The sequence below is a fragment of the Loxodonta africana genome, chromosome 15 (genome assembly GCF_030014295.1).
Source record: "Loxodonta africana isolate mLoxAfr1 chromosome 15, mLoxAfr1.hap2, whole genome shotgun sequence".
NCBI classification, from domain to species: domain Eukaryota; kingdom Metazoa; phylum Chordata; class Mammalia; order Proboscidea; family Elephantidae; genus Loxodonta; species Loxodonta africana.
Window position 1 is genome coordinate 24,841,110 of NC_087356.1, and position 12,348 is coordinate 24,853,457.

The following is a 12,348-nucleotide window of genomic DNA, read 5'->3' on the forward strand; positions in this document are numbered from 1 at the left end:
GCCTGATACCCAAACCCCAAAAAAGAGCCTCCAAAAAGGAACTGTAAGTAGTTCTCACTGATGACGATATATTCAAAAATCCCAACTAAAATATTAGTAAAGAGAATCTGGTATATATTTCTGGTACAGTAAATTACTTAATATGGCCCTTCTAGCCATAGTCTTAGTAGTCACAGTAACTCCTACTAAATGACTGGGTGGGACTATGCAAATGAGGTATCCGTGGCCCACCAAGGGGACTGGATAGCTTGCTAATACTATAAATAAGGCGCATGGCACTTTTGTGGGGGTGGAACCATGCAAATAAGGTGTATGGAACCCTAACGAGGGGATTGATCAGTTTTGCAATCCTGCTAGGCTTAAAATGAGCCATGCCAGAGGTGGGAAGGGCGGCTCTCACCACCACTAAGAAAGAAGGGCCAGGAGTGTAGTGTGTCTTTTGGGCTCAGGATGCCTGTGCTGAGAAGCTCCTAGAACCAGGAGACCAAGAGAGAGAGCTGTAACACCGAAGACAGTGAGAAATGGCAGTAGAAAAACAGTGGCAGCAGAGGCAGGAAACTGGCAGGAGACCTGCAGGAGATGGCGGTGGGCTTCCTAGCCCAGAGTGGGAAAGCTGAGTGCCTTCGGGCAGGAGGCTTGCTGGCAGAGTAGGATGTCTCCAGGCACTTGATGGAGCTAGGTTTGCCAACCCACAAAGCTAAAGCTGATCGCCTTTGCGCTGAGGCTTGCTGGCAGAGTGGGGTGCCTCTGAGCACTTATTGGCAGAGCTAAAAGAGCTTTGTAACACTTGCCCAAGCAGGGCAGAGGCTGGGCCGAGGAGCCAGAGAGAGGTATGCCTGCAGGCACAACTGAGAAAAGGCTGTCCTGATCAAAGAACTGTATCCTGAGTGTTCCTGAACCTGAATTGTAACCTGTAACTTCCCTAATAAACTCCATAACTGTGAGTCTGGTCTGTGAGTTCTGCGTAGCCACTGCAACGAATTATCGAACCCAGCAGAGAAATAGAGAGTACCCTGGGAGGGACAGTGGGTGTCAGAATTGGTAAAAAGATAGGAGAGGAGGTATGTCTGACCTCTCGCCTCATAAGAATCAGCCTTGAGTTGTTGATCTTGTTTCTCTTCCTCCCTTGTGAAGTTAGAGGTCAGATGCCTCTGCCACACCATTTTTACAATATTAAAAAAAAAAAAAACAGGTCAAATAGGATTTATTCCAGAAATGCAAGATTATTTCAATATTAAAAATCTATTAATAAAATTCATTTGTACTACTAGGTCAAGTGAGAGTAAGAAGACATTTCATAAAATTCAATATTAGTTCATAATAAGAATATGGGCTCAAGCATAACAGCTATTGTGAGGATGGTGCAAGACTGGGCTGGGTTTCCTTCTGGTGTACACAGGGTCGCTATGAGTCGGAAATAACTCAATGGTACCTAACAACAACAATAAGAATGTATGGTCTTATAATAATACAAAAATTTATGTGACATCAATGAAACAATAATCATAGTAAAACATGAGAGCAGATTTTCCCAGGAAAAACTCTATAAAATACTGCTGGTATTCCCCTAAAAAATGTTTACTGGTCAAATAAGTTTGGGAAACCTCAGTTAAGTAAAGTTCAGCAGGTGTTTTTACTTCGGGGTATTTAAAAAATGCAAATTTATAGAATGAATTCCTAAGAGAGAGTAAATTATATTCTAAGACACTGCTCCCTACTGCCTCTGTATCCCCATTTTACTATTTTCTGAGATCTCAATGTATCTGACAACCAGAGCAGTTCTCGCTCACATGGTAGTTTCTTTTCCCACCAAAAAAACTATTATCACCTGAGTATCTTAAAGTCAAAGGTCTTGGAGTCAAAGAAACACGATGATATAAAGCATTTCTCAAACTTCTTTGACCATGGGATGTTTTTTTCCCAGAGTATTTATTACTATCTCTTTTTCAAGACAGAGCTGAAAAATGCCACACTAGAGCAGTTTTTCCTAGAGTCTGAAAAGATATACATGGCTGCTGATTTTACTAATATTCATTGCTGTTCTGGAAATCCTGGCTAATTTAACCTGAAAAAACAATGAGATATAAATATTTGATAGGAAACAAAGTTATCATTCTGTAGGTGATATAACTTATTTCAGAGACTGGGGGGAAACAACTGATTTACTATTATCACTACTTAAGAGTTCATTCAGGGGTCAATTTGATAATAATATATACCAAAACCAAAGGCTTTTCATACACTGACAATAACAGGTTAGAAACACGATAAACAACAGCAGCAAAAAAAAAAAAAAAAAAAAATATATATATATATACATATATACACACACACACACACCTAGGAATATATTCATAAGAAATGTATAGTACCTACATGAAGAAGTTACAAAACTCTAGTGAAGTATTTGAAAGACTTGAATAAAAGGAGAGAGATACTGTCAATAGTCCTGGATAGGAAAATGAATATTCTAAGTCTCCTTACCTTAATCTGTAAATTTAGCAAACATCCAATCAATCAAAACAGGTTTTAGGTTTTCTTTCCGTAAGAACTGGACAAAATACTGGGGCCTTAGACACTAGCAAGCAGCCATCTAAGATGCATCAATTGATCTCAACCTCCCCGGAGCAAAGGAGAATGAAGAACACCAAAGACACAAGGTAATTATGAGCCCAAGAGACAGAAAGGGCCACATAAATCAGTGACCACATCAGCCTGAGACCAGAAGAACTAGATGGTGCCCAGCTACAACCAATGACTGCCATGACAGGGAACACAACAGAGAATCCCTGAGGGAGCAGGAGAACAGTGAGATGCAGACCTCAAATTCTCGTAAAAAGACCAGACTTTTTTTTGTGAATGGTCTGACTGAGACTAGAAGGACTCCAGAGGTCATGGTCCCCAGACATTCTGTTAGCCCAAGACAGGAACCATTCCCAAAGCCAATCTTTCAGACAGGGATTGGACTGGACTGTAAGATAGAAAAGGATACTGGTGAGGAGTGAGTTTCTTAGCTCACGATGAGACTATGTAGGCAGTTTCTGTCTGGAGGGAAGATGAGAAGGCAGAGGGGGACAGGAGCTGGCTGAATGGACCCAGGGAATACAGGGTGGAGAGAAGGAGTGTGCTGTCTCATTAGGGGGAGAGCAACTAGGAGTACATAGCAAGGTGTCTACAAATTTTTATATGAGAATGACCTGATTTGTAAACTTTCATTTAAAGCAAAATTAAAAAAAAAAAAAAAAGAATTGGACAAAATAATTAGAAATTCTAAATTTCTCTTGGAAGAAATCCACAAGTTAGGGAAATGAAGAGGGCCTGCTAGATGGATCACAAAGCTAAAGTAATTAAAATCATGGCTGGGATTCATTCATTCATCCATACATTCATTCAGAAAGTCTTTGCTGAGTGCCTAGTACGGACTAGGCGTTATGGTATCTTGGAGTCCAGTGGTGAACAGGAGTGACACAGTTCACTGCCTTGGAAGAGCTCATAGTCTAGGCAACGGGAAGACAGGTGAGGATTAGATTAGAGGAATGCACTCTCTATGGTCTGCAACTGCCTGGGCTTGAAGCCCAGCTCCACCACTTACTGGCTGTGTGACTCTGGGTACGAGAATGTACCCACCTTTACCTGGATTTCTTCATCTGTAAATGGGGATCACAGAATCCACCTCTCATGGGGTTAATGGGCATTAAATGAACTAATACACATAAAGTGTTTAAAACAGTGCCTGGCACTGTTCCTATTAAGTGCTGCTTGTTATAGTTGTAACTGTTATTATTAAATTATTAGACATACACCTCAATTAAAAATGGATGAAGAAAAAGCAAGTCATCAAATACTAATTAATATATGTAAAAGTTCACCCTCACTAATACTGAGGGAAATGCAAATTAAAACAGTGAAACAATATTTTTTGCCTATCAAACCAATGAAAATTAAAAAAAAAAAAAAGTAAGGCTTTCTTTTATACACAGCTGAGAGTAAATTACATAAATTACTGCAGTCTTTCTAGAAAGCAGAGTGGTAAAAACAATCAAAAGCCTTAGAAATGTGTATATCTTTTGACTCTGTAATTCTACTTTCAGGAATTTATCCCCCAAAATATCCTAAATAGGAAAACATCATAAATAAATTAGAAAATAATTCAGGATAAAAGGTTAATCAAAAGAAAGTTAATGACAGCATTGTTTATAATAGCAAAAAGTTAAACACCCCCGGACACCTTTTTAACTCAGTACTGAAGTCACTCCTGAGGTTCACCCTTCAGCCAAAAATTAGACAGGCCCACAAAACAAAATGAGACTAAATGGGCATACCAGTCCTACGGGCAAGGAGGGGACAGGAAAGCTGCTAAGGGGGAACCCAAGGTCAAGAAGGGGAGAGTGTTGACGTGTTGTAGGGCTGGGAACCAACGTCACAAAACAATATGTGTATTGATTGTTTAAGGAGAAAATAATTTGCTCTGTAAAGCTTCATTTAAAGTACAAGAAAAAAAAAAAAAAAAAAGGAAACAACCGAACCAGGGGATTGACTACTATGTGGTGTATACATACAAATGAATTGTATGCTGCTTTTAAAAAATAAAAAATATATATATATATTTTTTAAATAAGGTTGAAGACAGACATGGAAAGCTGTTCATGATATACTATTACATGAAAAAGGAGTTGAGGTATGATCCCATGTTTTAGAAACTTTTTTTTCATGCATAGAAGAGTCTGGAAGGTTATAAACCAAAATCTTTTATTTTTCTCCTTTATACTCTTTGATTTCTACATAATGAACATGTCTAACTTTTATAATTCTATTTTTAAAGTGCTGGCTCAAATTAAACAAAACATCTTACCCCAGGATTGCCTGACTGGGTTACTCACAGAAGCTTTACAAGACCAATGAATGTGTCTTCTTTGTTTAGGTCAAGATCCAAAGCCTAGGACTGTGTAACGCACACAGCTGACTTTCACAAGAAGATGCACTACTGAAAACACCAATTAAACTTACCAACTTTGAGAAAAGTTTTTAGTTCCAAGGGCCGCAGCACTGGTTGCTTTTCTATCCGGCCGTAGGTCTCTGCTATGCTCTCTACTTCTACTTTAGGGCACTTAAACAGCTCGTAAGTCCCATCTCGGTTCTGGATAAAGCTCCGGGTGATTTCCAAGGGCATCTGGGCACCGAGACAATACCAAGAAAGGTGAGAGGGGAAAAACTTTCAAAGTAGACAAATTCTTGGATGACAATAAGCCTTTTACTTACTCTCTTTTGTTAAGTACCCTCAAATTCATTAAAAATTCCCTTTGTATTTTCAAGTTCATTCTGTCAACAAGACTGTTTTCCTTCCTCACATTGTTCTCTATAACCTTAACGAGAACCCCAGCCAAACCAAATGCCAGCTGAACCTCTAGCGTCTTCACGGTGACATGACTGCCGCAGGCACAGAGCTGCTCTAAAATCAGCGTTATTCCCTCTCTTGCTGATCTGCTAGCAGCATTCTTCTCCTAAAGACTCTGTCAACACCACCTACAGCCCACCTCACATCCCGTGTACATCACACTGTCCTTGGCGCTGAGCCAGACAGGACGCAGATGAAATTCTGGCTTTGCCACTGAATAGCAGGGTGACCCTGAGCATGTTACCTGACTTCTCTGAGCCTGCTTCCTTGTATGTAAAAGGCAGTTAATATCTGCCAAGCATGGCTGTGGGATTAAATGAGGTGGGATATAGACAGAATAAGCTCAGTAATCATCAGCTCTCTTCCCTCACTTGACTTTTGCCCTGGGATGCTTCTGTAGCTCCCCTGAATGCTGCCTTTCCCTGACTAGAAGCTGTCTCCGTGGCATCTCGCATTTTAAGAAGTTCCTCAAGTGTCTTCCGTGCTAACACAGGGCTTTTCTAAGGTTCACCTGTCGTTACTTTTGGGCTATTTGTCACGGAGCAATCCTTTCTACCAAACAAGATAATCTTTTTCTGAACATGACAATGTCTCACAACTAAGCTAATTTTAATATATAATGTGTTGAACTACATTATGCTGAATTTTTTACAACATAACTGAAAAATCCTTCTCAAATTTTCAGGATCTGCTTGAAAAAAATCTTTAAAAATGTCTAAGATTGCCCTTGGGAAAGAGAACATAAACTAATTAAGGGTTGTTTCTCTAATGAGAACACAATGGCAGTTTGGGGGGAAGGGTTTGACTGTGCTGAACACACTGACTTCACAAATAGCAGAGCATCTCAAATTATTTACACTTTCTAGCTGCCGGCCAACCAAATCTAGGGCTTATCATAGTGATTAAACCCAGTGCTATCAAGTCGATTCTGACTCTTAGCGACCCTATATGACAGAGTAGAACTGCCCCATAGAGTTTCCAAGGAGCGCCTGGTGGATTCGAACTGCCGACCCTTTGGTTAGCAGCCATAGTACTTAACCACTACGCCACGAGGGTTTCCATCATAGTGATTAGGGGGATCTTTATTTAATTTACAAGAAAAGCCCTCTGTTTTCTGATCCCAAAGACATACGAAGCAGACAGACCCCGATTCTACTGCCTGAAAATAACTTTTGAACCTTAAGCTGAAACAATCCCATGAAGTCATCTTTAAACAACAATTTAGCTCAATAAATAAGGTCCGTCTTGAGCATTGAGCCCTACAGAAGAATTACCTATATGAGATTGAAATGACATCAGAGGACTTCAAAGGACACAGAGTATAAGTTAAGGGTGGTGAAACAATAGGGGCAAAGATATTGAGATGGTGACAAAATGTGAAAAATGTAACCACTGTCAATGAACTCTACATGTAAGATTTGTTGAACGGATGCATGTTTCATCGTGCATATTTTCACCCCCACCAAAAAAAGAGACAGTGGAAACAGCTCACTCCAATTTGAAGCCATGAGGAATACCCATTAAAACCAGAGAGTCAGAACTATAAAACCATAGGTACTTCTGAATAATTTCTTAGCGTGAAAAACAGGAACCCTCTTTGGCTTCTGTAACCCAAGAACTGGTGCGAACGTACTTGCCATACTTCCTTCTCTTCCCCTCTCCACCCTCCTACTGCTGTGGAAATAAACTCTTACCTCTGGGGTATCTAAGATTTGTTTAACTTGTAGGATGTTAGTGATATGCCAGGTATACTTGGAAAAGGTTCCCAGTGGCAAGGCATCTTTCCGAACAAATGCTGTGATGTAAAAAGCGGACAAAATTAGACATTCTCTTTCACTGCATTTGTTCCCTAATTTCTAGAGAGTTCAGTGCAGGGCTCATCTTTCTTTCTAGAATCTCCGTGCTTTTAAAAAAAAATTCCAAGAGTTTGGCTGAAATGTGACAAATCCAATAATGTGGATTTTGGTTACAGAAAGTCCTTGTTTGATGCTCCTTTTGAGATGCTAATTATTTTTGTTACCTTGGAAGCTTGTTTGTTTGGTAAAGTTACATGCACAGGACCTCATGATGAAGCAGCCGCTTACAACTTTAGATACATCGCAGGTCAAATCACAGCCTTCAAAACAATTACATGGAGTTTAAGCTTGCTAAAGCAGTTGGTGATCCACTGCCCTGCCTGCAGGTTTATAAAGGGGTTCCACCGAAGGGTCTGCAAAAATAGTTGAGGGATGGGTGAACTCAATGCATTAGGCCTAAAGTTTAAACTGGAATAGGGACCCAACATTGCCTCAAAAGTCAGACTGATAAAGTGTGAAGACAAAGTTTTTTGCAACCTCAAACATCAGTGATTCACAGCTTGCACTATTCAAAAACAGGTTTAAACCTCGAGAAGTCATTATTGTAACACCAAATAATTTACTGAAGAAGTAGCACTGGTTTCTAATGGAGGGCTCTCTATCACTAAGTAGCAATCCTTTCTCTTTTTCTTAATGCCCAACTACTAATAAGTATCTTGAAATCTCTAGTAGAAAGGTGCTATAGAAAATCAAAAAATAAGTATCAGCATAATGTCATTATAAAGTGTTTCAAGCCTAAATTACCCTAAAGATAAATACTCCTTCATGAAAAATTAGAAATCCTGACAGAAAAGTTTTATTTTTTGACACATGGTATCACATGCTTCAAGTCGCCAGCTCGGTCCAAATGACTATGGGGGAAGGGGATGCTGTTGTGGAAACTGGTTTGTTTCTCGAAAATATCAAATTTCTCGGTGGATACCTTTTCAATAATGGCATGTCACTGTTCATCATTCCCCAAGTTTGCATTTTCTGAATTTTTCCATTAACTCTTACTGGAATAAATGGGGTGTCTGAAGAGTGTGGTCATTATTCTGAGGGCCGTTTAGCTAAGGCTTCACGCTCTAGGTCTGTGACTGGAAGCCCTAACCCTGAAAATTCCAAGGCCAGGACATCTATTGCGATTCCTGAGGAAAAATCCCATACCTGTGGTGGAGTTGGGGAGCCGTTTTTTTGCACTTCCTATAGAGATTCTCTGTTGCAGGGCTTCAAAAAAGGACTGAGGAATGTGGAACACCAATGGCTCTGGTTTGCCTGTAGGAAATAACAAGGAGCTCACTGAAAGAGATTCAGCTTTTCTGACGTGTGGGGAGAGGTGAAAGAAATGGGATGGAGGGGCAGAGGCTTCTTTACAGAGGAAAAAGAGGGCTTTGACCTTCCTGAGCCAAGCACTGTTACCAGCCCTACTCTTGTTACCTTGAAATTACAAAAAATACAGCAGATCCTTGTCATCCATCAAGGATAATTTTTCAAATGCCCAATTTTGTAAACACCAACCACAGAGTTGTAAACACCACCACAACATAGAGTTTTCCTCTTACAGCATATGTGAGATGAGATGAGATGAGCTGAGAGCAACAACGCAGAGGTGAGGAGAAGGTGTCCAGCTGCCTCTGCCTGATCCACTCCAGCTCACTATCCCCAGCAAAGCAACCACATGCACTCACTCAAATGGTCAGGACTGTGAATGCCAAGGGACCGCAGAGCTGGGACACCGTTTACGCCGCTAAGCATCAGTCCTCTTCTCTGAGTATGACAAGGCAGGCAAATGTTTAGAAATACTTAACAAATGTCTTAAAGAAACTTGTAAGATACCAGGTTAACAATAAGTCAACAGGCCATGTGGGCACAGAAAGAATTCAGGGGAAGGGTCAAATGAGTTCAGAGTTTTCTTTAAACAACTCCGCCCAAGGGGCTAGCCCCGGGAGAGGGAAAACATCCAGAATCTAGTGGGTAAACAGTTAATTTTTATCAGCGTGAATACAACTTAAAGACCATCTCTTTTTTTTTTTTTTAATTAATTTTTATTGTGCTTTAAGTGAAAGTTTACAAATCAGGTCAGTCTGTCATACAGAAATTTACATACACCTTGCTATACACTCCTAATTGCTCTCCCTCTAATGAGACAGCACAGTTCTTCCCTCCACTCTCTCCTCCTGTCCATTCGGGTAGCTTCTGGCCTGCTCTGCCCTCTCATCTCACCTCCAGATAGAAGATGCCAACGTAGTCTCGTGTCTACTTGATCCAAGAAGCTTGTTCTTCACCAGTATCGTTTTCCATCCCATATTCCAGTGCAATCTCTGTCTAAAGAGTTGGTTTTGGGAATGGTTCCTATGCTGGGCTAACAGAAGGTCTGGGGACCACGGCCTCCGGGCTCCTTCCAGTCCCAGTAAAGACAATCTCTTAAAGAAGGGCTTTTAAAGACAGATGGTCAGAAGCCTTTTCAAAACAAAGGTCAAGCCAAGGAAAATAAAAATGAACTAATTTCTAGAATTCTATTGAAAAAAATTCATTGTTTCAACTGATTTTACCTACTTTGTTCAATGCAAAATGTCAGCAATGAAACTGTCACTGCTTTTCAGCCACCAATGTATTAATACCTGGGCACTTCAAAGAAGTCACCACACAAAGGAATTTTAAAATCTTTCATCCTAAGATTAGATATGGCTACATATGAGGATGCAGCTTTAAAAGAAGTGCTAACTAACCAGAACCCAGCTGATATGATCTCAGAGCTTAGGTTTGAGAATTAATCTCCAAGCATTCATAAAAACATAGACTTGCTCTCAGGAGACATCTAGCTCAACTGGCACAACACAGTTTATAAAGAAAATGTTGTATGTCCTACTTTGGTGAGGAGCATCTGGGGTCTTAAAAGCTTGTGAGCGGCCATCTGAAATACTCCACTGGTCCCACCCCATCTGGTACAAGGAAGAATGAAGGAAACCAAAGATACAAGGGAAAGATTAGTCCAAAGGACTAATGGACCACAACTACCACGGCCTCCACCAGACTGAGTTCAGCACAAGTAGATGGTGCCCGGCTACCACCACTGGCTGCTCTGATAGCAATCATAATAGAGAGTCCCAGACAGAGCTAGAAAAAAATGTAGAACAAAATTCTAACTCACACAAAAAGAGCAGATTTATTGGTCTGACAAACACTAGAGGAACTCTGAGTGTACGGCCTCTGGACACCCTTTTAACTCAGTACTGAAGTCACTCCTATAGTTCTCCCTTCAGCCAGAGATTAGACAGGCCCAAAAAACAAAACGAGACTAAAGGCGCACACTATCCCAGGAGCAAGGATGAGAAGGCAGTAATGGGGAACCCAAGGTTGACAAGGGGATACTGTTGACGTGTCGTGGAGTTGACAACCAATGTCACAAAATGATCAGTGTATTGTTTAACGAGAAACTAATTTGCTCTGTAAACCTTCATCTGAAGTACAAAAACAATCCCCCGCAAAACAGACTCCCAGTCCAGGAAGAGCTGATGGTGGCCTGGACGAAGGTGGTGGTAATGGAGATGCTGAGAGGGGTTAACTTGAGTGGGGCAGTACAGGGATGGGATGGCGGAGGATCACACAGTGTGTGTACGTACATTCTTGTCAGTGTTCTCTTTTCTGCACTTATCATATTATTTCAAACAATAAATAAATAAACATTTAAGAGAAAAAAAAGTTTTTTTTTTTTATAACCCTACTTGTTGTTGTTAGGTGCCATCAAGTCGGTTCTGACTCACAGCGACCCTATGTACCACAGAATGAAACACTGCCCGGTCCTGGGTCATGCTCACAATCGTTGTTATGCTTGAGTCCATTGTTGCAGCCGCTGTGTCAATCCATCTCACTGAGGATCTTTCTCTTTTCCACTGACCCTGTACTCTACCAAGCATGATGTCCTTCTCCAGGGACTGACCCCTCCTGACAACACGTCCACTGTATGTAAGACACAGTCTTGCCATCCTTGCTTCTAAGGAGCATTCTGGCCGCACTTCTTCCAAGACAGATTTGTTCATTCTTTTGGCAGTCCATGGTATATTCTTCTCCAACATCACAATTCAAAGCCATCAATTCTTCTTCAGTCTTCCTTATTCATTGTCCAGCTTTCCCATACATATGACACAATTGAACATACCATGGCTTGGGTCAGGCGCACCTTAGTCTTCAAGGTGGCATCTTTGCTTTTTAACACTTTAAAGAGGTATTTTGCAGCCGATTTGCCCAATGAAATGCATCTTTTGGTTTCTTGACTGCTGCTTTCATGGGTGTCGATTGTGGATCCAAGTAAAAAGAAATCCTTGACAACTTCAATCTTTTCTCCATTTATCATGATGTTGCTCATTGGTCCAGTTGTGAGGATTTTTGTTTTCTTTATGTTGAGATGTAATCCATACTGAAGGCTGTGGTCTTTGATCTTCATTAGTAAGTGCTTCAAGTCCTCTTCACTTTCAGCAAGAAAGGTGTGTCATCTGCATAACGCAGGTTGTTAATACGTCTTCCTCCAATCCCGATGCCCCATTTTTCTTCATATAGTCCAGCTTCTCGGATTATCTGCTCAGCATACAGATCAAACAAGTATGGTGAAAGGATACAACTCTGACACACACCTTTTCTGACTTTAAACCAATCAGTATCCCCTTGTCTGTCCAAACAACTGCCTCTTGATCTTTGTACAGGTTCCTCATGAGCACGATAAAGTGTTCTGGAATTCCCATTCTTCGCAATGTTATCCATAGTTTGTTATGATCCACACAGTCAAATGCCTCTGCATAGTCAATAAAACACAGGTAATCATCCATCTTGTATTCTCTGCTTTCAGCCAGGATCCATCTGACATCAGCAACAATATTCCTGGTTCCACGTCCTCTTCTGAAACCAGCATGAATTTCCAGCAGTTCCCTGTTGATATACTGCTGCAGCCACTTTCAAATGATCTTCAGCAAAATTTGCTTGCATGTGATATTAAGGATATTGTTCCACAATTTCCACATTCAGTTGGATCACCTTTCTTGGGAATAGGCATAAATATGGATCTCTTCCAGTCAGTTGGCCAGGTAGCTGTCTTCCAAATTTCTTGGCATAGATGAGTGAGCA

At 40.8% G+C, this 12,348-nt stretch overlaps 1 protein-coding gene across 10 annotated transcripts in view; it reads right to left on the minus strand.

Moving 5' to 3' along the window:
• Window positions 1-12,348, minus strand: part of C15H2orf42 (chromosome 15 C2orf42 homolog) — a 62,587-nt gene that overhangs the window by 17,709 nt on the left and 32,530 nt on the right. For all 10 annotated transcript variants that reach the window (XR_010317945.1, XM_023552730.2, XM_003413663.4 and 7 more), the window contains 3 exons: window positions 8,398-8,505; window positions 7,090-7,190; window positions 5,008-5,170 (listed from right to left, as the gene is read on the minus strand). Coding sequence is in view for 9 of the 10 variants with exons in the window: in XM_023552730.2 (XP_023408498.1) it covers window positions 5,008-5,170; window positions 7,090-7,190; window positions 8,398-8,505 (372 nt within the window). In the remaining variant the exon portion in view is untranslated. The remainder of the gene's footprint in view (window positions 1-5,007; window positions 5,171-7,089; window positions 7,191-8,397; window positions 8,506-12,348) is intronic.